Source organism: Acanthisitta chloris, unplaced genomic scaffold (genome assembly GCF_000695815.1).
Source record: "Acanthisitta chloris isolate BGI_N310 unplaced genomic scaffold, ASM69581v1 scaffold7505, whole genome shotgun sequence".
In the NCBI taxonomy this organism is placed as follows: Eukaryota; Metazoa; Chordata; class Aves; order Passeriformes; family Acanthisittidae; genus Acanthisitta; species Acanthisitta chloris.
Genome location: NW_008674254.1, coordinates 4,371 through 28,858, shown reverse-complemented (window position 1 = coordinate 28,858; position 24,488 = coordinate 4,371). Strand labels below are relative to the sequence as shown.

Sequence of the window (24,488 nt, the reverse complement as noted above, 5' to 3'; positions counted from 1 at the left end):
TCTGACCTGCTGAGAGGGGACTGAGGTGTCCCAGGAGACCCTGAGGTGATTTAGGGCAAAGATGCTTCTTCACCTCATAACCAGAAAAAGCATTTATCTAGGAGAACACAGCACTCTGTGGCTGAAGTCTGTGTGTGGTACCTGCTGGTAATGCTTTGGGATCACAGCCTAAGACATCTGAGTGCAGAAGAACAAAGAACCCAATGCATTCATTGATTTGGTTAGGTTCATGCTGCTTTTGATGGGTTGATGTCCAACACCCAAAAATACCTACCAGGACTGAAGGAGCAAATGACACTGCCCCAGTGATTGGAGTGAGTGACATGTGCTCCTCAGAAATGCAATACTGAACCCAACTGGAAACCCAGAAGTTCTTACCTGGACTGAAGGAGCTAATGACATGGCCACAGTGATTGGAATGAGTGACATGTGCTCCTCAGAAATGCAATATTGAACCAAACTGGAGTTATTGCTAAGATTGGTATTAATTACCAGCTTTAGGAAGCTAAGAAAGCCCTAAATTCTCAAAAATTTACTGTGAAACATGAGCAGTCCCAATTTGGCAGTCATGAGTATCAGAAACTTTGACTTTTAGATAGGAAATGGTGAGTGAAGAGAGGACTAGGAGGATAAAAGGGATGAGGACAAAGACTGCCATAGGTGTAACATTATTTCACTAAAGCCTGTGCTGAGGCAGCTGGCCCAGATTGCTTAGCCAGGAGAAAAGTGTTTGCTCTGTACCCAGAGGGGGATTTACAAACACAGAGGAGATGTTTTACCTGCTGCAGTTCCTTGTCTTTCTGTGGGCTCAGCTCGTTCTGCATCCGTGGAGCCTCTTCCAGGAGGAGGATAAATTGGCATGAGATGTACAGGAGGAAAGGGATGCAGAAATGTGACCTGGTTTACTGTTACAGAGCAGGAGCCCTGAGAGAGCATCCTGCAAAAAGCTCCTCCACATTCAGCACACACTGAGTTGTGACCCAGCAAAGCAGTTCTCATGGTTTACCTGAGTTTTTGGCTGAGGTCTGTGCCTAGGCAGTGCTCTCCCAGCCAGAGGTGCCTCTCAGTGTGGCATGACACAACCTGCAGATGCTAAATGTTGGGCTATGATACATCTGTGCACAGTTTCTCCTTAGGGGAGGGTGTCTGGGTAAAAGGCAGGATGAGTGGAGCAACGGGCTGGAGTTGCTGTTCCCTTCTCGTGGTGGGGAGGATGTGGTTTGTCATGTTCCTAATTGTTCTGTGTGGAGCTGAGCAGGTACAGGGAGGGAGGTGAGGATTTTAACAAGTGATAACAATAACAATGTGAGGGGTGAGTACTGCACCTTAAAATCCTCCTGTGTGCCTGGTTATTCATGTTGGGGATTGTGGTGATCACTGGGCAGTATCCTGGGGTTTGGGTTTGGTTGTGTTTGTTGTTGAATTCCACTTTGTGTTGTACTGACACTCTGAGCTCTCCAGACAGTGGTGGAGCCTTCTGGGGTGGGAGTTACACCTCCATGTGCTGCCAAACAATCCCTTGTGGAGCAGGTAGCAGTGAGGGAAGGAAGCATTGCTGTCTCTTAGGTGAGGTTCTGAGTCATGGGCTGATCACAGGATTATTTGTCAAAATCATCTGTATTCCAAGCTGCTCTGGAAAGTGGGAATTAGGAGCCACGGTGCTCCTGGGCACTGGGCTGGGTGTGTTGCCTGCAGTGAAAGTGTCAGCACTCTGTCCTGGTGGTTCCTCTGACACATGCCAGCACAGAGTGATGGGCTGGGACCTGCAGGAGCAAAACCAGTTTTGATAGGAAGGAGTTTAAACTTCTCTGCTGGGTCTAAATCTGGCAAAGCCTGTGGTGATGCTTCCTTCAAGTATGCTGGTTTGCACAATATTGGTCCAGTCAGCTCCAGTCACCCCGTGGAGCCTGCCTGAAGAGTCCTGTCTGCATCCCATCCTTGTGCCTTACTCATCTCTTGGCTCCTCTTGGGGTTTGGATGCTTCCCCTGCCAGGGAAGTGTCATTTGGAAGCAGACCAAGCTCGGCAGGGAGTAGCTGTTTCTTCATCACCCCAAGAGATGCTTCCAGTTGGTTTGGAGCTGTTGACACCTGCCATGCTGGTGTGGTTTATGGAGCTGTGAGATGCAGCAAATCCAACCTAATCCTTGACTCCTGGGGAGACCTTGTTCTTGTTCTTTTTGTAGGTAGAGATTGTTTTTCTCCCCCTTTTCTCCCAAAAGAAACTAACTAGAACTTAAATTTAGCTCTACCCTGATTAGGATTGTGCTTGGAGAGGATGTTTGTGGAGTGTGGGAGCTGCTGGAGTGCTGCATTGCAGCATCTGCACCATGTCCTCGTTTGTGCCTCGGAATATTTCGACACAGAGCTCCCCACAGCTCCTGAGTGTGTGACAAGTGTGGGAGTGTGCAGTGATGTGCTGAGGAGGTTTGTGCTGGGCTGCAGGGAGAGGCAGGGATGGGAGAGCTGGGCAGGGTCCTGCTTGTCACCAGTAGAGTGTGAGGCCAAGGTCATGGTGTTGTGGAGGGACTGGGGGGCTGGATGGAGCCACAATGTGCATGGGGAGGCCAGGCCAGTGCTGCTGTGGCAGTGGGACCATTCCCCTCTGGCTTTGGGAGCTCACTGGGCCATTGGGATGGGTCAGCACACACCAGAGAAAGCCACATTGTCCTGGCAATGCCAGAGGTGTGAGCTGCAGCACGTGAGGGTTACTTTACAACACACCTTTTATTCAAATGCTGCTTGGAATAATGTGCTGGGATTGTTGAACTGCAGAGGATTGGGGATAAGACTGGTGGTTCTTCCATGCCTAAATCCCTTAGCAGTTAGAGTGAAGCACAGGCTAACCCTGGTGTACCCCAAACCAGTGGTGTCAAGAGATGATCCATCACTACAACCAGCTGAATCCACACGGCGTAAAAACAAGTGGCATTTCATAGTCTCATAGCATGTTAAGGGGTTGGAATGGACCTTGGAGATCATCTAGTCCCTGGACAGGGACACCTCTCACCAGAGCAGGTTGCTCAAGGCTTTAGCCAACCTGGCTGTGAACACTGCCAGGGTTGGGGCAGCCACAGCCTCCCTGGGCAACCTGGGACAGTGTCTCACCACCCTCACAGGGAAAACTTCCTAATACCTAACCTAAACTTCCCTCTTTCAATTTCTCCCCATTTCTTCTTGTCCTGTCCCTGCAGTTCCTAACCAAGAGTTCCCCTGCAGCTTCCCTGGAGCCCCTTCAGCTCCTGGCAGGTTGCTCTGAGGTCTCCACACAACCTTCTCTTCTCCAGGCTGAACAGTCCCAACTTCCTTGGCCTGTCCTTGTAGGGAAGATGTTCCAATCTCATTCTCTTGTGCTAGCTATGATTCTCTTCAGACAAGCTCCATAGGAGCACCTCAGGGTTTCTGGTGACCTCAGAGCTTGTTTGGGCTCCTCCAGTGTTACCCTTCCCTTGGAGCAATCCATGGCTGCAGTGGGTGATGGATCTGCCTCTGATGTTAATTTATGGCTGATTTGGGTATGGGGAGAACACTGTTACCAGAGCAGAGAAACAGAAGGAGTCATATCTTGGCAACCTCTTGGCAGGGATCTGTACAAATCTGTTTCCTCTTAGCTCCAGCACAAGTCTGGGAATCTGTATGTCATCCTCTGGTTCCTGGTATTAACGTGAGGAGCCCCTTTAACTACCTAATAATTTTCATTATAATAAAAGTCTGCCAGGCTGTTTTGGGATCTTTGCCATCCCTGAAGGAAGCCTTGATTTGGAATTCAGGACAGCTGAGTCTTACATATTTAGCAATCTTAGATTTTCATGATGTTTTAACTCCAGGAGGGTAAATGTAAAAAGTTTCCTTCTAGAGAATGAAATAGAACGTGACAAACAAGTGAAGCAAACTTTGCTGAAAAGTACAAAGTTATAAATGTTTACAAAATTGTTGCTTTTTCTCCTTCCTTCCTTTAAATACTTTCTGTAAACACAAGCAGCACCTGAATTCCAAGAGCTTCCAATTCCTGTGGAGAGGACAAGGGGGAATGGCTTTAAACTGAAAGACAGCAGAGTTAGATGGGATGTTGGGAAGAAATTCCTCCCTGTGAGGTGCTGAGACACTGGCACAGGTTGCCCAGAGAGGCTGTGGCTGCTCCATCTCTGGGAGTGTTCCAGGCCAGGTTGGAGATAGAGATAAATAGTTGTCTGATCAGTCCACACCAAAGCCTGAACCTCCATCACTTCCCATCAGCAGTTCCATCTTTGCAGCAGGATTAGAGCTCCCACCTGTTTCCACAGACTGTCAGACCCAGAGATGCTGTGGCTGCTCTATCCCTGGGAGTGTCCCAGGCCAGGTTGGATGGGGCTTGGAGCAATCTGAGCTAGTGGAAGATGTCCCTGCCCTTGGCAGGAGGTGAAATGAGATGAACTCTAAGGTCCTTCCAACCCAATCCCATCTGGGATTCTATGTACAGAAGCCTCAGGTGAAGCCCTGCTTGGGATGTCCTCACTAGGGAATTGCTTTGCTCCAAGATTTTTCTCTTCAGGAATACATTATAGCCTTTGCAGAGCTTCCCTCTGAAACAGATCCTTAGCTGCCCCAGCAGAGCTGTGTGGAGGCACAGCAGCCTGGTCTGCAGTTCCCAGGTATGCTTGGAATTGGTATGACCTGAATCTCTGGCAGCCACATCAGTGGCTTTGTTTGAGCAATAACTTCTTGTTCCTGCACAAAGGTTCACTGAAGTGCTGCCCGAACAAGGCAGGTTGTGTGTGACCTGTAACATTCACCTGGGAGTGATGAAATTGGCCACGGCCATTCCAGCAGGCTGAGGGGAATCTTGGCTGGAGGTGAGGCTGAAGGTTTGACTTAGATGTGTTCACTCTGTGGATGAGCCCTTGGGGCATTTCTGTGCTCTGAATAGGTATTTTCAGGGGATCCAAGCTGACGAGTTTGAATGTGAACTGAAAAGTTTGAACCCTCCAAGTAGGTTCAGCTCTGACACTTTCCTCTGCTGGTTTTCCTTTGTCTCTATTTTTAAGCATTTATATGCCTAAAGGAGTTCGTGATCAGGACATAAATCAGAGTTTTGAAGGATTTGTTTGCAATTCTCTTTTCTGCTGAGACATTTCTTGTGTGACTTTGGAAGTTCTTTAAAGTAGGATTCAACTCCTTTACTCTTGGGCATCGAGGAGATATCCAAGAGATGAGGATATCTGGAGGGTGATTCATCCTGTCTACCATAATATAGATGTCCTAACTTCTCCATTGGCACAGCAGGGAAAATAATGCATCTTTACTTACCCAGCAATTGTTGCAGTGCCCTCTTGGATGTCTGGGATTCATAGATCTCCATTATACAGCTCACAAATCAGGGAGTGTATCCCATGTTTCCTGACAAGCCCATCTAGTGCAGGTGGTGAGGAGACTGGAAATCCTCCTGTTCTGCCTCCCTTAATAGTATTTGTGTGTGTATATATTGGTTTATATTATGCAGTGAAGCAATCTTGGTCTGTCTCAGCATTTTCACTTGCACCTGAGTCTCTGTTGACCACAGCTCTGTGCACACACAGTGTAAACTGGGGGGAAATGATTTTAAAGCTGAATTTTAGGGCAGGAATTCTTTGGGGCTGTGGGACTTGATAACCCCTTGGAGCTCACAGGTGTTAGCCACCCCTTTCCCTCCATCCTGCTGCCCTGGCTGCCCCTTTCTTTAGGAGATTGGGGGTATATTGAAGCCTCAGCTAGTTTTCTTCCAGTATTTCACAAGTTATAGTAACTTTTTAATCAAAATCAATCTCCAGAGGACTTGGGCAATCAATGGCCAAAGGTGCGCTCAGGGTTCTGGCTGGGGAGGTGGGAGCTGTGCTCTCCTGAGCTCAGATCCAGTCTCTCCCACACCTTTTGTGGCCTTGGGGAGCTTGTTTGTTATCTCCCATTCCATCTCCATGGGTGTAAAATCAACCTCACAGCCCATATCTGCCCCCAAGGTGCCACGAGGTAAGTTTCTAGGGAGATTAGGAGTGTGATATAAATACCCAGTAGTAATTATCCAAGTGCTAGCACAGGTTGACATGTGAGATCCAGTTGTGAGTGTCTGTAGGAATTCAGTAAACTTAGCTGTGTGTTCTCCCTGTAGTTATTGTGTTCCTTGGTTGGGTTTGCAGCCCAAATTGTGTAACTATGGAAGTCCTTTAAAGTAGGATTCAGCTCATGAAGTACTTGGGAGATTAAGAGTGTGATATAAATACCAAATAGCATTTGTCCTAGTGCTAGCACAGGTTGACATGTGAGATCCAGTTGTGTCTGTAGGAATTCAGGACTTAGCTGTGTGTTTTCCCTGTACCTATTGTGTTCCTTGGTTGGGTTTGCAGCCCAAATCTAAACACCTCAGATGCTTTGGAAACCAAACTGTGCCAAATTCACCAGAGCACTGCTGTGAGTTGTGGCAAGCTGGAGTGATTTAGGTGCCTAAATGTCCCTTTGGATGTGGCATTTGTGTCTCTGCACACCCAACCTCACGTGACATAAAAGACAGATGCAGCAGCCTGGAAAAAAAGGGCAATAATTGACCCATATTGGAGATGAACAGAGAATATTTCCCTTCCTGCAGATGTGTTCTCTGCTGCACAAACTCACCCAACACAAGTTGATACTACTAAAGGCCAATAGTTCTGAGCTATTTTGGGCAGATTTCCAACCATAACAGCACTGTTATTGCTGCACCATCTGCCCTCTGAATTGCTGGAACTCGAGGTGGTTGGGTCTGGGCTCAGCATTACAAAGGGGTACATGGGGTCCCCGTGGAGAATTCCTTGTTTGGGGCACATCCTTGCAGCAAGGGATTGCTGAGCAGGGAGCACAAGCCTTTGCTGTTAAGAAAAGAGACAATTTCTCTCTCCCCTTTTCTCTTTCCCCCTGCCTGCAGCTGTGAGGAGAGAATTCTTTGTGCCTGAGTGACCAGGGCTCAGCAGGGAGTTGAAAATTAATTTGCATTTCGAAACAGCTACAGCTGTGGGGGGAGCAAACAGGAGGAGATATGTCACAGTCAGTGCAGGAATTGCTTGTGCTCTTACCCTGCTGCTCTTGGGGAAAGAAGGAGTTTTTCCTCCCTCTCAACTTAGTGTAGTGAGTATAATCGATCTCAACAAAAAACTGCAGCAAACAGGCCAAATCTGAATGTATCAGTGGTATCTTATTGGATATTAGGAGGAATTTCTTCACTGAAGGAGTTGTCAAGCACTGGAACTGCTCAGGCTGCCCAGGGCAGTGGTGGAATCACCATCCCTGGAGGGATTTAAAAGCCATGTGGATGTGGCACTTGGGGACATGGTTTTGTGGGGGCCTTGGCAGTGCTGAGGGAATGGTTGGACTCAGTGATCTTAGAGGCTTTTCCAACCTCAATGATTCTATGATATTTTGTATTAAAAACAATAAAAGCCAACTGTGTGGATGCAGCCTGGGATATGGATTTGCTGTACAACATCTCCAGTCCTTGATGCAAGTGCAGTGAGGTGTCCCTTGCAGCCCTCAGGTTCCAAAATGCCTTCACACAGACAGAGCCATGACACGAGGATGTTGCTGATCTCCCAGGACCTGACAAATGTGGTTATCAAACTGAACTTTGCACTTTGCTTTTACACAGACCTGGCTGAGCTGTCATAAAAGAAAAGTCCAGGCTTATAAAGCAGAGTCCAGTGCCAGAGGCTGAGTCCAAATGTGGGCACTGCATGGTGTCTGCTCTTGGAACCAGTCCATGGGTTATGGTCCTCTTTTCCAGGGTTGCACTTTCCCAGGTGCAAAAGTCACACTTCCAGATAAAATCTGTGTACAACCAGGAAATGGGGCAGGATAGAGAGCTCAGACCTCACACAACTCATCAGCTGTGTGAATAATTTTACATGGCTCACTTGGAAATGAGAGAGAGAACCATGGAATCCCAGAATGGTTTGGGTTGGAAGGACATTAGAAGTCATGTCATTCCATGGGCTGGGACACCTTCCAGTAGCCCCATCCAACCTGGCCTGGGACACCTTGAGCATCTTGAAGGAAGATGGTTGATTTGGCTTGTACTTCACATGCTCCTGGTGATTCAAACATGAGGACAGGGATTTAGGAGAGAGACAAAAGTCCTGAGAAAAGTCTTTGGAAGAGTCTCTTGAAGTGTGATGTTTTCTGAAGGGGCAGGGGCTGTTGGGGTCTGTGTGTCTGTGGAATTACAGGTGCAGGGGACACATGGTGTAGCAGGAAGCTCCTCGTGGAATTTGTGCTCCTCGGGGAACAGTCAAAAGGAAATCTTTAACCTCTGTCCTGTGCTGGTTTACACCTTTGTGTGAGCTTTGCTGTAAGGTGGAGGGAAGGTTTCAGAAATGAGGTTCCTGGAAGAACTTAGGACCTGAATTATTACAGGTGTTCTTTAGGCAATGGTTGGGCAGTTCTTTGCAAAACTGAGCTAAAAATAGGATTATTGATGTTAAAACACCATTTTTCTTCGGGTGAAGATATTCCTTAGGCTTTTACATAACCCCTTGTTAATGTGACAAGGGAGTTGGGATTGATGTGGCTAATTATGGATGTCCAGAAGTTGTCAGAGCCTCAGCTAGGCACAGAATTTCAAGGCAGGGACACATCCATGCTGCAGTGGCACCAGTTGTGCTGGACTGGGTGTTGTTGGGGTGTCTCATCCTTCCTGGCTAATCCTGAAGACATCCTGGGCAGCTGGGAGGGAGTGAAGTGTCTCCACTTAAACTTTATCTGGTGGCTGATTGTTTCAATTTCTATTCTTGTGGCTCAAAACACCCTTTAACCTTCTACTTTACCCAGCTCTGGATTTTCCATATGCTTCCCAAGTCTCTTGGCATGTACTTGGTCACAGCTATCACCTTAGGTGGTGCAGAGCAGAGCTCAGGACAGTTGATTTTCCACGTTCCTGTGGGTTTAGCTCCCGGTGTTGGTTTGCTGTGGGTGGAATTCAGCTAAGGAGCTGCATTTTGGGTGCTGTGGAATTCCCATTCCCGGCCCAATGCCCATTCCCAGCCCAAAGCTCTGTGCCTGGGGGTGTTGTGCAAAGCACAGAGCCACAGGGAAGCTTGTGGGGAGGCCTCGTGCCCTGGGCTGAACAAACACTTCTGGTTCCAGCAATGTGCTAGGAAAAGAAAAGAAAACGCAAGCAAACCTCCCCCAAACCCAGGGAGGGAATGTTACAGCAGATTGAAAAGGCAAAAATAAGCCCAATATGACAGGAAAGAAACATTCCTGATTTCAGGATGAATCAAAATGCTCTTCAGAAGGAAAGCCATAAAACTTCTGGTTCCTCGTAATGGCAGAGAATTAAGCACTTAACAAGCCCTCAGAGATGCAATAAACCTTTCCAGGCAGCTGAGAGATGCTCAGGAAGGAGTTGAATAAATTCCTTTAGCTGCTGTGGTGATGAAATGTGCTGAGATTCCCTTCAGTGAGGCATCCACGTTCCAACCCTTTGGGCTTTGCTTCCTGGAACTACCTGTGACTGGAGACAGGGAGGGGAGGAGAGGAGTGAGGGGAAGGCTGGAAGGGGATTGATTTTGGAATGGGAGACATGTACAGTGCCCCACTGAAGAGGTGGGTGTGCAAACACAGCTCCTGGCAGTGAATTTTAGCAGTCGGTGACTTCACTGCAGGGAGATCTTCTGCACTCAGTGGCTCAGAAAAGGAATAAACCACACTGAGGATCACTACATTTTTGTTTCCTGCCTGGGAATGTGGCACTGGAAAGGGCTGAATAACCACAGGCAGTGATTCTGGGCTCAGAGGATTCCTGAGCAGAGGATTGATGGGGCTGGAGGAATATACTGTGTGTTACCTTGTCCCTCCTCACACCTTTCCCCCAGTGACCTGCTCGAGGTGGTTGTCAGAACCAGGTGCTGAGCTAGGTGAGCCTTTATGGCTGTTTGTTAGTCCAAACCACATGTGTCATCAAGCCTGATCGTTGTAATTGCAGGAAACCACAGTAATGAACTAGCATTAATTACTTTAGTGTTGCTGCTGCGACATCCTGCGAGAGGAAATCTCCCTCAGTTCCCCACGGTGAGGCTGCTGAGATACCTGTCTGGTTCACATCTGGGACGTGGTTTGGGATCCTGAGGCCAAAAGCAGCTCCTGACTGCTGAGGGATTGACCTGCAGCAGGGCAGGGATGATGCAGCAGGCACACAGGGGCCTGAGGAGCTCACAGTGTGGTGTTGGAAGCTGATGTAGGTAATGTCTTGGCACACTTGACATGCCCAAAATGAAGTCTTAGCTTGTGCTGTCATCCTGCTTTTCATTCTGCAGGTAACAGTCACTATTCCCTCCATGTGTGTGCGTGTAAAAATGTGTATTTAGCTCTCAAGGGCTGGGGAAGCAAAGGGCAGAGGGAGGTTAAACACACCTCTAATTGTCAGGTGTCATCTTTGGTCAAAAACCTGAAAAATCAAGGCAGTATCCTAGCAAAGAGCCTCAGGTACAATTATAGCCCTCCTTGATTCCAGTTCCTTCTCCCCCAAAATATCTGTGGTACTGGCATGATATATTTAGCTTAAGGAACAGATTGTCCTGGTAACTAGATTAGGAAATGCCTAGAACAATCCTGCTAGGAATTTTTTTTTCAGGCTGTATTAATTATTCTGTCTGTGCCCAGGCTCTGCCATGCCAGCTCTCACCTTCCCCTCTTCCCCCTTGACCTGCTCCACACCATCACACCAGGCTGCTGCTCAGCTGAGCTGGGCCATCAGTGCTGTTGTCCCATGCTGTGTGTTTGCACAGCTGGATAAACCCCAGGAGGGAAGAGGCTTGGGCACACACAGAGCTCACTCCCCATGGATGTGCCTTTGATTTGGAAGTGCAGGTGGGTGTCCCTGCAGTGCTCCTGGTGGGCAGGGGAACAGGAGAGCTGTCCATGTGGACAGCCCCATGTGTGGGCATTGCCTTTCCCTGGTGGGAACTGGGCAGGCAAGGAATGTTCTGTTGATTTGTTTGCTTCTTGATGTACTTGCTGCTTTTTTTGTTTGTTTCCTTATTTGTTTGCCTTTTGATTTATTTGCTTCTTTATTTTAACGACTTCTATTCATTTCAAGGGGATCCCTACTCCAGTTCCAGTATGAACCATTAAGGTCTTTGGGATTTGCAGCATGAGCAGATATTCCCACAACCCTATAAAACTTGGGGGGAAGCTCCTTTTCCTAATGCCCTGGGACTCCTGCACCCAGGCAGTTGGCAGAAGTGCTGCTGATGGGGACTGAGCCCAGTGTCCCTGTGCAGGTCACTGGTGAGATGTGTGACCTCTCAGCCTTTGTAGTGGGTGGTGGTGGGACAGACACACACGTGGACATCTCACAGGGCCTTGCCTGGTTCTCAGTGAAACCAAAATGAGGTGTCCTCTGCTCTCACAGGGGACAAGGCACCACTAACCATGTCAGCATCCAAAGCCTTGTCCTTTACCATCACAGCACAGGATGGAGCTGTTCTTATCTCTCCTTCTCTGCACCAGGACATACCTGGCTCACACTTTAGCCCTTTTCTGGCCCTTGCTTGAGTATGATAGAATTCCTTCCCTGTCCACTTCCAGCCTTAAAAACTTCCTGCCTCAAGAGGTGTTGAATCCTTTTTCCATAATGGCTTAAGTGTTGTCCTCCAAAACCATGTTTGAAACCTTATTAGAATTTAGGGCTGTGTGCTCCACCTGCCCTCAGACATTCACCTCACAGGGCTGAGGGTGAGTGATGCTCATGCCACCAATGTGCTCCCCAGTGTGTCTCACTCAGCAGTGAGAACCTGTTGCTTATCCTGGCTCAGATGTCTCAGTGTGTGTCTAGCTGGTTCCTCATGCCAACAGTTGCGGTGGTACCACTTGGAGCTCACTGATGCTGAGGTTTCCCCCTGCCCATGTCTTCTAGCTGTGTTAGTGCACCTTGCACCTACAGGGAGAGCAGCAGGTGATCATTTCCACTGGTTTTCTTTCCCAAAAAGAGCAGCACGTGGTTCCCAAGGCTCTTTGCTCAATGTACAGAGCTCTGCTTGCCCCAAGATCTGCTCTTGACTTTGGAAAATGGTGAGAGATGCTGTAAATGTCTGGGACTGTAACACTAGAGCCTGACTGGCTTATTTCTGGCTGTTTCTTGGAGTATCACAGGTCCAGGGCCTAATCTACTCCAGCTGAGCCTTCCTGATTGACGTGCCACACAGATTTACAGGTTTCATTCCATCCTGTGGAGCAGACGTGCTCTTATCCCGGGATATCCCTGCTGATTCCCTGGGAACCATCTCAGATGAGTCTCTTTTCCAGCTGTGAGTTTGCTGCAAGGTGGGAAAGCAGCAGTGAAGTGGCTGTGGGGCCATCCAGGTTGAGCAGCACTTGGGAGGAGTGACTGGCAGATGGCATTTGCTGCTTGATATAAAGGGATTTGCCACATGACCTATTCAGAATCTGTGTCACATAGCACATTGATCAGACCTGGCATCTAATACAAGAATAAATCTAGATCAGCAGAGGAGCTGTAGCTAAAAGGTGTCTGGCACAAGGATCTACAGGGATCCCAGCTTGTTCCAGGAAGATTTGCTGATGCTCACAAGAGCTCAGTGCTGATTTTCTCTCTGTGTTCAGGGCAGTGTTCTCTCTCTTCTATAAATCAAGGAATTTGCTCCTCCTTAAGCTTACAGGGATGGGGACACAGCTCCAGCAGTGGATGTGCATGAGGCTGGGAAGTGAGCTGGAAGGAATGGGTTGGTGAAGCGACATGAATATTAACTTGACACTTAATTATATCCTCCGGGCTGATTTTTCCATTCTGTCATAGCCTGCTCTGTCTGCACTTTGTGGGAGTGTGGGATACTGTGTGGCTCTCTCCATCCAGCCACACTCTGGCACACATTGGTGCTGGAATTATCAGTTGTATGAGCTCTCCTGGCCCTGCTGCCAAAAGTAGCATCTCCCTAATGTTTACATTTGCTTTAACCAAGCAGTGTAGCTTAATCCTGTATAGATTTGAAAACAAAGGAAGTCTTTGGCTGAAGAGAGTGTTTGTTCAATTTGATAGCTCTTCTGGAATGAGATTTCATACCATAATTCCTGTGGGAGCTGTGATGGGACCTGCACTGTCTCTGCTTGACCAGAACTGACTTGTTAAAGTCAATTGTTCATCAGAAAGGGCCTTGGCAGTGCTGGTGGCACAGCTCAGTGGGAGCCAACAGTGTGCACAGGTGGCCAAGGAGGCCAAGGGCATCTTGGCCTGGCTCAAGAGCAGTGTGGCAGCAGGACTAGGGCAGTGCTCATCCCCCTGCACTGGGCACTGGGGAGGTCCCAGCTCAGTGCTGTGCTCAGCCTTGGGCACTCACTGCCCAAAGGCCATTGAGAAAGCCCATTGAGGCACTGAGCGAGTCCAGCCAAGGGCAACGAGGGCAGCAAAGGGCTAGAGCACATGGGCAAGGGCTGAAGGAGTTGGGCTTGGTAAGCCTGGAGAAGAGGCTCAGGGGTGACCTCATGGCTCTCTGCAACTCCCTGACAGGGTTGGAGAGAGGTGAGGGATGTCTGTCCTGCCAGGGCTGAGGGGAGAGGACTAGAGGGAATGGCCTTGAGCTGAGCCAGGGCAGAGTCAGATTGGATGTCAGGAGAAATGTTTTCCCTGTGAGGGTGTTGAGGCACTGGGATATTGCCCAGGGAGGTGGTGGAGTCACCATCCCTGGAGGTGTTTGAGAGGTGTCTGGATGTGGCACTAGAGGATATGGTTTAAGGTTTAGTGGTTCCAGCAGTGACAGGTTAGTGGTTGGACTTGATGATCTTAGCGGTCTCCTCCAACCTGGATGATTCTATGATTCTACAACTTTTCTCAACCTGATTCATACCCTGGCATTCCTTTATTAAAGCAGGAACCTCTGACCAGTTCCCAGACCAAATCCTGAAGTCAGATTTCTTACAGCCTTTCCCCTCTAAGGAAGAACCAAAGCCATGGCCCAGCTGGGGGTAGTTTGTCACCTGACAAGACCAAACTGAACCAGGGCTTTAATAACCTGCTCAACTAACCAGTTGTCCCTTGCTGTCCAGTCCCCCAGGTCCTCAAGAGCTGCACTGAGTTCATTGAGAAGCATGGCATTGTGGATGGAATCTACCGACTGTCCGGCATCGCCTCCAACATCCAGAAGCTCCGGTAAGGACCTGCCTTTGGCCTCCTCTTGGCATGGACAGGGGCACAGGCTGTGCTTCCTTCATTGTGCAGGAAGCTTTCCTTCAGGATAAAGTATCAGGATCATGGTGGTACTGCTGTCACGTTTCACTCCTGTTGCTTCTTGTTCCTGGAGCCCTTTGGGGCAGCTGATGGTTCTCCTCGCTGCCTTGGACTCCTGGCTTGTCAGCAATTAACTGGGAATGTGCAAAGGATACATGCCTGGTTCTCAGTGAGTGACATTGCTGTGCTGTGCAGGGAGAGGTGAGGTGTGTGTCCTGGTTAGGAGCTGTTCTCATTACAGGATGGTTTTCCTCCTGCCATTCGGTGTGGCTGGTTCTGCTGTGGAAGGACTCAGCATGCTGAGTGGGTTATGTCTAATTCCAGCCTTGATCCTGGGCCTGACAAAGGAGTATTTTCCATATGCAGGATATCCCTTTTGTACCAGCTCTTCTCCAGTCCAATGAGGAGGTTTGAGCTGGGACAGTGATGTACCAAACCCTTGGATGGGCTTATTCTGATTCACATTCATCCTGTCTCTCATTGTGGCAAGTCCCATTTTAAAATCTGCTCCTGAGGCTTTGATACGCAGGGCCCAAAGGCTCTGGTTGGAGCTGTGCCCCACAGCAATCTTGGCTGAGTAAAACATTTGCCTTTGCTTTAGTTGCATCCCTTTAATTCCCCCTTTGGACTTGTGCTGGACCATCCTTTTAATCACTGCCCTAGTCCATTCTTGCCCTTTGTGTTGCCAAGACCATTTTCTCCTTCATTGTGTCTCAAAGATGCTTTGAAAATGGTTTTCTAAGACTTTAATGGCATCATTCCCTGGGCTAGTGCAGAGAAGGAAGTCACAGCCTGTTTTTCAGTTTCCTGAGGTATTCCAAAGGCAAAGGGAAGGGAGTACATGGCACAACTCACAGACACTGTGTTCATCCAAATCACTACAGATTTTCAGTGTTTGATTAAGGTAGGACACGTTGTGTTGCTGCAGTTCTCAGCTGTATAAACAGGGCATTAGGCTCATTCCAAAGCTAGAGCTGCAGTGTCCTTACTAGTGAATCACTGTGCTTAGGTTTCACATAGAAGACTTGGATCTCCTGGATTTAAAGGACTTTTTGATTGGAGAGAAAGTTAGAGAATTTGCTCCACATGGGAGATTTCCATCAGTTGGCTCTTCAGCAGGGCAGTAGCAGCCTTTGGCAGTTGGGCAACCAGAGCCAGTGTTGGTTTGGGGTGTTTGTCCCTGTATCCTGGCTCATTTTAGAAATGTGGAATTGTATTCATCCACAAACAATATTTTCCTTTACAGTCAGAAGGAAAAGTGTGGAGTTCTTGAACCAGCCAGTGCAGAGAGAAGGCAGGACATGTTCACTTCTGCAGGGGTGAGATTTATTCCTGGGAAAATGTACTGGAATAGGGCAGGAGGATTGGAGCCAAGGCTGAGGGTGTGTGTATGGGGTTGGCTGGTGCCTTTCCCTTTCTGAGCTCTCTCTTCTGTGGAGCCAAGGGCAGGGAGTAAGTTTCTCTCCCAGCTATGGGGAAGAGGTGAGTCAGCAGGTGCCTGTGGAAGTGATGTGTGCTGAACACCAAGGGCTGTGGCTACAGGGCCTGGCAGTGGGGAAGCAGAACCTTGCCTTCTGTGCTGTTGTTGGGATCAGAAGTGGAGATGGACTCTTCACCCTCCTATCTGAAGAGGTAGAGACCTTTTCTGCCCCTTGCTGTGGTGGAGTGTAAATGACTTCTCTCACACAGCCTTCCTATCTAGGGATGGAAGGAGCTCGTGCTGATCCTGGGAGGGATCAGTTACACCTGGTGCCCTGGGCATGGGTACAGCAGGTTCTGCTCCAGAGACAGTTACTCTTGGGTTACAAAGTGCCTGGTTGGGATGGAGGAGAGGCCAGGGATGCTGCCACCAAGGCTGACCTGGCTGTGGTGGCAGTGCAGACAGGATGACTCCCTGCAGTTCTGGGTTACAGCCTGGAGCCCCTGGTAGGGACCCTGAGGTCCAGCTGGAGTTGCTGTGTTCTCCCAGGGCCTGACTCATCCCTGCAGCTCTGTCCTGCTAATTTGAACCAGCACTTCCATGCACAGTGAGCCAGCCCTTGGCCTTCAAGCTCAGCTTGTATTTCATAAATGTTTGTGACTTGGGGTTTTTCTCTCTCTAAAAACCGAGGGAGTGCTCAGGGCTTGTCTTCATGTGGTTCCTGGCTCTCCTCACCCCATGGCAGAGGCTGCTCAGCTCACCAGGAATTCCTGTACAACGTGTGGAGCCACTGCCAGTGGCACTGCTGTTGGCATGGCTTTGGCAGTAAAGCTTCCAGGCCTCTGAAATGCAGAGGGACAGCAGCTTCCATCAGCCCTGTGGGCAATCCTGGCCACAGCCCCTGGGAGTCAGATTGTCCCTGTGGTCTGTTCTCTGGAGCCTGTGTGAAAAGCCCTGATGCAGCAGAAGGCTTTGCAACCAATTGGTTGTAAAACTATCTCAAAATGCTTTTTTAATAAAAAAAGAAGTCTCTTTTTGGCAGAAATCCTCTCTAGCAGCCCCACAGCCTTGGGTCATGTGGCTTTGGTGACTAAGTATTTATTTTTTTTCCTGTAAATGAGGAGCCCCTAGCTCTGCCTGGCTGTAATTTGCACTGGGTTTGACTTCATTCCTCCCTTTCAAACCCTATTTCTCTCTTCTCATTTCCAGCCACGAATTTGACTCCGAGCAGATTCCCGACTTGACCAAGGACATTTACATCCAGGACATCCACTGTGTGGGCTCCCTGTGCAAACTCTACTTCAGAGAGCTGCCCAACCCTCTGCTCACCTACCAACTCTACGAGAAGTTCTCAGTGAGTACAAGGCAAACAAGAGGCACTTTCCACCTCAATGTGACTTCACCTACTCAGGCTGAGGAGAGAAGTACTGAAAGGACCTCATAGCAAGCTGGCCCTGCCTTCCACACACCTTCCTCTGGCTGCTTCTGCCTTAGTTTAGGTTTTTAGAGCCAGCAGAAGGTTGTATCTACCAGCCTGACACCAACTGGTTCGTGCTGTCCACACAGATTCCCACCTTGCCATTCCAGAGGTGCCTGTGGGTTTGAGGTGCCTTTTCTGTTTCCCCTTTAGGAAACTCCCCAGTGCCTTTGTCCCCTGTGCCACAATGGATTGATTCCACCTGTGGGGCCCCTGTAGAAGGTTTTTGGCACACTAACCATGCTTGGCAGGAATTTCCCTCTCCTTTGCTGTTACCCAGGGATTTCTCCAACAGGAGTGGGATTCGAGGCAAATGCTGCTCCTGAATGATCCCTGCAAGGAAATCTCTGTACATAAGAGTGTCCCAGACTGGGATTTACTTGCCCTTTCTCTGTGTGCTGCTCTGTCCCCAAGAGACAGATCCCTCACTCAAGAGAGAGAGGAGCAACAAACTCCCCATCACTGCTGAAGAGCCACACATTGGCCATGTGGTGCAGGATGAAGGTATCTAGTTTGATTTGCAGCTAACTCACTCCCTCCTGCCTCGTTCCAGGATGCTGTTTCTGCTGCTACAGATGAAGAGAGGCTGGTGAAGATCCATGATGTGATCCAGCAGCTTCCCCCTCCCCACTACAGGTGAGTTGGGCCTCAGCTCCAGTTGGAGCTCAGTGGTTTATTGGTGGCATTTCAGGAGGGAAATGATACCATTCCAGTGTCCCTCTCAAAACAGCCACACTGTGCCTCTGCCTATTAAAATGGCTATATAAAGTTGATTTACATTTTAATTAGTTCCTTACTAAACACTATGTACTTTGCATGGTCTTATTTGACTTAGTTTTCAAGAAGGGAGGGAGACACAACCTTGGAATAGGAGGGAAATACAACCTTCATAGGTCAGAGGTGGCTGATATCAGTAGGGAAATAGTTTATTGTGGGGGAGGCATAAAAGCAGCTCTAGGAGTGATACTTTTAAGATGTGAATATAGCCAAGAAATTGTTTAGGCTTTCAAACTTGGTCAAATGTGTTTTGGCTTCAGTTTCTCTCAACAATAATAGTAAATAATCACAATGCTCTGTTAGAATCACTAATGGAATTGGTTATATACTGTTCTGTATTAGAATCACTAATGAAATTGGTTATATTACTGTTCTGTATTAGAATAACTAATGTAATCGGTTATATTAGTGTTCTATATTAGAATAACTAATGGAATTGGTTATATTAGTGTTCTATATTAGAATAACTAATGGAATTGGTTGTATTAGTGTTCTGTATTAGAAGAACTAATATGATTGGTTATTTTAGTGTCATGTATTAGAATAATTAACTTAATATGGTGTTTAAAAACCACCAATTATAATGTTATATTCAAATTAATTAGTATAGCTAACAATTTGTGCTATATGGTAATGAGTCTTGACTAAGAATAACAACATTTTAATGGGTTATAGTGTTAAAAATTGTGGCAGGGTATGGGAAAAAGGCATCAGAGAAATTGTATGGTGATTGGTATTCCTGATTGCATCTAATACTCTGTCTCAGTGATTCTTTAGTTACTCCTATTCATCCTTGTAAGGATGTGTCCTAAGTAGGCATCACCAATTGTGTATTGTAATTAGCAGAAGCAGCTAATGACAATGTATATTGGAAGTATTTAAATATCAATAACTCCTGTAATTGGCTGAAGCAATTGCAATGTTATGTCTGAGTGGTTTAGGTGACCACGAGGCTATTGATACCCAATTCCAACACTGCAGTGCAGTCCTCAGTTGCCATATTAATTGACCATTGTAACCTCTGTTAATTTGAGGCCCAGTTAGGATTGTGTGCCCTGAGTGCCAGAGATGCCCAGGCCTAACACATGAAGAGAGGTCTAACTATTTAGAATCATTTGTGCTAATAAATATTTACATTTCAACTCTTGCACTGTGTATGGTGATTAGCTGGAAAACTGCAATGCTGCACCTGAGTGGTATAAATAGCTAATTCCAGTGGTTAACTGGGATTTAAGTAACGTGTTATCAGCCACAGCTGTGAGCTCTTTGCTCGTTATGTATCATTAGCTAATGAGGTACCAGCTGGGACTTTAGTAAGTCCTGCAATGTTTTATTTATGCAAATGGAAGGGGGTGTGACCTTCCCAATATTATACTATCTCCTTCATTTTTGTTGCTGTGAGGAGTTTCAGCTTTTGTACCACCTCCTGCTCCCTCCTCCTTAGGGGGTGCAGCACTCTTTAATATAGTAAAGACACTTTTTAGTGTGACTAGAAGCCTCTGAAGTTTAACCTTGTACCTGTCTTATCCACCTGTAAGAAACCTGCAGACAGGAATTTCACCAGTAGACCTCAAGTACAGTTTTCTGGTTTTCAATCTAAAGAAAGAAAGAAAGAAAGAAATATTCCCCCTCTTCCCAGGATTAGCATTCCAGATCCTTCCCCTCACCCCCCTGAGCAGCACCTCAGGGCTGCCACACACCTGCAGAGAGGATATTTCTGGGCCTGGCTTCTCCATGAGCCTGGAAAAAGCAGGAGACACTGCCCTCACCCCATGCCCACGTCCTTATTTGTTAAAGGCAACTTCAGCAAGGCTCTGGGGGGAGGTTGCTCAGTGTTTCTTTCTGGGAGCTGTCAAACCACAAGGAAATAATGAACTGGGTTTGTTCTGTGGATCTCAGCCTGGCCATGCTCAGTGGTGCTGAACAGTTGCCTCTCTCCTGTTTTCCAGGACACTGGAGTTCCTAATGAGACACTTATCTCGCCTGGCTGATTACTGCTCCATCACAAATATGCACACTAAGAACTTAGCCATCGTCTGGGCTCCAAACCTCCTCAGGTACTCTTGGGTTTGCCTATTGCAATATGAGAGAAGTCTTTATATTCATAAAAACCAACCAGACAAATACCTTTTCTCCTGAAAATCCTCCCCTTCCAGCAGCTGCAAAGCTCTTCCCTTCTTGCAGCCACTGTGCTCTTCTCCTCCTGTAAAATATGCAGTGGGAAATCATTCTGAGCAGAATTGGTGACTGGCAAATTGCTGAGCTAGTGAGGTAAAGAGCCCCTGCTGTGGTCAGTGAAACCACTGACACCCCAAGAACACCCAGATTACATCACATGGCACAGTCTCACTGACATTCCCTCCACCCTCTTTTGTAGAGGATCATTTCCCCTCTCCTGCATAGAGGAGACTAATGTGTCCTGGATCATCCAGGGAAATTCCTTCAGTGCCATCACTGATTCCCACTGCAGAAGTCTCCAGAGTCTAATTTCACAGCTTGTGGCTGCAAAAATTCAAACTTATGCAAATGATCTTGGAGAAATCTGTCCCCTAAAATTTGTTTGGAATGTGCATAACAGAGTACTTTAAAATTAATGGTGTGATTGAAACATTTGGCTTTAAAAGGAAAAGAATAACATCACTCTGGTCTCTTTTGTGTTGATTTCTGAACTGCTTTTGTTACCAACCTGAGAAATCCAAGTCAGAGATCCTCTGTGTGCAGTTCACCACACAGTCACTGGTTTGGGTTGGAAGGACTTTAAAGCTCATCCAGTTCTACCCCCTGCCATGGACACCTTCCACCAGCCCAGGTTGCTCCAAGCCCCATCCAACCTGGCCTGGAACACTTGCAGCTCATGCAGATGAGCTCTTCTCTCCTTTCTGGCAATTCACCCACAAACAGTTGAGTGATCTCTTGTTTGGGTTTGCTCTGGTGAATCTTGGGGTACTCACTCAGCAGGATCAGTTGGAGACATTCCCTGCTGAAGAGAAAATCCCATTAGAGGCCACAGTGAGGTTTGTACAATGTCACTGCATTAAACGGTGCCATTCATGGTATCTGGAAGTGAGGTAACAAAAAACTCCACGTTTTGGGTGTGCAGTTTGTTTACCTCAATCCAGACCTGCTCCTCATTCAGAGAATCAAAGAATTATCAAGGCTGGAGGAGACCTCTAAGATCATTGAGTCCAACCATTAACTTGTCACTGCTGGAACCCCTAAACCAGATCCTCCAGTGCCAGATCCAGACACCTCTCAAACACCTCCAGGGATGGTGACTCCACCACCTCCCTGGGCAATATTCCAGTGCCTCAACACCCTCACAGGGAAAACATTTCTCCTAACATCCAATCTGACTCTGCCCTGGCTCAGCTCAAGGCCATTCTCTCTAGTCCTCTCCCTGCAGCCCTGGCAGGACAGACATCCCACACCTCTCTCCAACCCTGTCAGGGAGTTGGAGAGAAGCAGCTCAAGGGTGACCTTATGGCTCTCTCCAACTCCCTGACAGGGTTGGAGGCAGCCATGGGGCCACCCCTGAGCTGCTTCTTCTCAACACTAACCAAACCCAACTCTCTCAAGTACTTCCTTGCAAGACATGTGTTCTCCTTTTCCTTCTAGCCCAGTGTTCCTCTTGCCCTTCCAGTAAGACTTAACCTGAACCCAAATCCAGCTATAAATCACAGATCATCAAACATTACCCAATCCCATAGCTGCCCCCAAAGCCTTGTCTGCCTGAGCACCAGGCACAGGAGCCCCACACCCCTGACCCAGAAGATGTGTCCTTTCCTGCTCTTCATGCTTTTCCCATGACACTTACCCCACCTTCCCTGCAGGTCGAAGCAGATCGAGTCAGCCTGTTTCAGCGGCACTGCTGCCTTCATGGAGGTGAGGATCCAGTCTGTGGTGGTGGAGTTCATCCTGAACCACGTGGATGTCCTCTTCAGTTCCAAGCTCAGCTCAGTCATACGAGATGGAGCAGGTCTGTGTCTTCCTCCGCTCACTCTACCTTGATCAGAAAAGGCAGCAGACACTGAATGGGTATCTGAGCCTCCCCAGGACATGTGAAATACATTTTTATGATGTTAGAACCCAGCAAATCTTGCCTGGTTTTAGAAATTGCTGTCAGTCCCTTTCTCAGAAGCCAAGGATGCCCCACAGGAATGCACAGATTAATGTTTGGCTGCTACTTTTATGTCCGATCACTGAGAAAGCACAAGGAATCACTTAAATCCTTGTCCCTGCTGCTCCCTCTCCTTTTTAAAGCCATCATCACTGATGCTCCTGCATGCTCACTCATTTCAACTCTCTCTGTCTGCCCTTACCCAATACCTCAGAACACAAATAGACATGAACTGGTTTAGAGCAATCTCTCTGCATTCAGTAATGTTGTCACAAAGAAACTTAGTCTTGCTCTTAACAGGATATTTTGACATCTGCTGTCCTGATTATTCCTTCTGCACAGCCTGTGTGGGTTCAGGAGCAGGGCTGGACAGCCACACAGCTCAGGCTGGTGTTGTTTTAGGGTGAGGAATGAACTGTGACACATTGGTGCCCAACCCTGAAGCACTTGGAACATCATTGAGCCTCAGAACCTACAACTTCCCATGAGTAACTAAGACCATGCACCTGTTCCATTGAAAAGGAGCAGAGTTACACCAGGAGGAAAGTTTACTCTGTGTGTTAGCTCAACAAACGTGGCTACCACAAGCTGTTACTGCTCCTAAGCAGCATTAAGTGTGCACCATCTGCCTTGATAACCTGCCCTGCCCGTGAAACATGCAGAGCCAATGCAGCTCCCACCACCTGGGGAGTGCAAAGAGCTGCTTTTCCACTCTATTTCCTGCTCTCCTCTTTTAAACAAGCCTTACCTCTACTTAAGAGAGCAGAGTTGCTCCAAGTCCAGCTTCTGTTCCCACTGGAAGGCAATTTTAAGCCAGAGGTTAGGTTGGCTGAACAGTCCCAGCCCCCAGCAGGCTGACTGTGCCTGGGGAAGATAAGCATGCTCACAATCCCAGCCAGATGATTATCCAGGCTTAGAATGGACCATGTAAATTCAGCTAATTGTTTAATGACTTGGTCATTGGCATTCAGTGGGCTCTGACACAAAACTGGCAGGGAGAAGGGTCAGGCTCTTTGTGGCAGCATCTTGGCTAAGGGCAGCAATACTGTGCTGCTCCCAGGAGCTGCTGGGTTTGAGCTCAGCTCCTGCCCCCACCTGGGAGAGGTGAAAGTGGTGCTGCCAAGTCTGCTGTAACCCAGACCTCACCCAGGACAGCACTGACAGTCCACACACACACACACACCAGGCTGTGCACACTTTGCCAAGAGCTGTAGGAATGGAAGCAACCAGGATGTTCTGTGATCACACACTTCCCCCACACCCCTCAGCTCATCTGGGAATAACCCTGTAAACACTTGTACAGTAAGCAATGGCAAACAAAGCAGAGCTGCTCCTACAACAGGCTCCTTGTTGTCCCCTCTGCACTGAAGCTGACAGCACCAGGAGGCAGCAGCAGTGGCTTCCACAAAGGTTTACAAGTTCATCTCCAAAACCAGGTACAAGCTGTAAAAGGCCAAGGGCAGGACACACAGCAGATTGTGGTTGCTGTGTCCAGCTGCACATTGGTTTGTAGCAGCTTCAGTCACACGTGGCATTTCCTGCTGGAACCTGGGAATGACCCAGCCAAGCTTTGTACAAATTAAAACCATCATTTCTTTACAGGCTTTAAAGTATGTCACAAAGGTTTCTGTCCTCCCTGCTTCCCTCTGCCTTTTCTTTTAAATACACTGAGCTGCTCAATAAGAGATTCTTTTCTTTGCCATAAACATCTCTCTGACAACATCGTGACCACATTTTTGTCCACGTCTTTCAGTGCTTGGGATAACAAAGGGTTAGAAAAACACAGCACCTCCCTAGACACACAGACCCAAGCTTTGATCTCTGCACTGCTGGTTTCTGACTCTCCCTGTTGCCTGTGGTTTTCCCTTGCAGGGCACAGCTCTTTATCCCGGCCCAAGTCTCTGCTGGTGTCCTCTCCCTCCACGAAGCTGCTCACGCTGGAGGAGGCACAGGCACGGACACAAGCCCAGATCAACTCTCCCATTGTGGCAGACAGCAAGTACATAGAAGTGGGAGAAGGCCCAGCAGCTTTGCAGGGGAAATTCCACACTGTCATAGACTTCCCATCTGAAAGGTACAGACAGGTTTCCTTTCCAGCATGTGTCCAAACTGTTCTGGGTTTTTTATTGCAGCAAATCCTTGCTGATATTGACTGAGAGATGTCAAGCACTGTAGCCTATTTTCCACCTGCTTTGGACTCTGGGAGGATTCAGCTTACATCGGTGGTCTGGTGGGCTTGGTTTAGCCAAGTAACTTGTGCACCACTCCCTCCTTTCTAGCAGGGTTATCATTAAATGTATAAATCCATGTTTTTTGTGAGGCCTGTACTAGTCACACGCACAGAAACGTAAACAGGGTCAGCACCTGCACACATTGGGGTTTTCCAGGTTTCAGCACTATGTGCCTGTAACAAATCCAGGTTCCCATCAAAGTGGAGCAGTTGGACAGGCTTGATGACACCAGAAATTAAATAAGGCAGTG

The 24,488-nt window shown here is 48.0% G+C and overlaps 1 protein-coding gene across 1 annotated transcript in view; it reads left to right on the top strand.

Annotated features, from left to right (window-relative positions):
- Positions 1-24,488, top strand: part of LOC103802743 (rho GTPase-activating protein 32-like) — a gene marked incomplete at its 3' end in the record, with an annotated part of 31,181 nt that overhangs the window by 2,330 nt on the left and 4,363 nt on the right. Inside the window, exons 2-7 of the mRNA XM_009075266.1 lie at positions 14,036-14,138; positions 16,846-16,990; positions 17,667-17,749; positions 19,840-19,947; positions 21,721-21,866; positions 23,880-24,081. Of these exons, the coding sequence (XP_009073514.1) occupies positions 14,036-14,138; positions 16,846-16,990; positions 17,667-17,749; positions 19,840-19,947; positions 21,721-21,866; positions 23,880-24,081 (787 nt within the window). The remainder of the gene's footprint in view (positions 1-14,035; positions 14,139-16,845; positions 16,991-17,666; positions 17,750-19,839; positions 19,948-21,720; positions 21,867-23,879; positions 24,082-24,488) is intronic.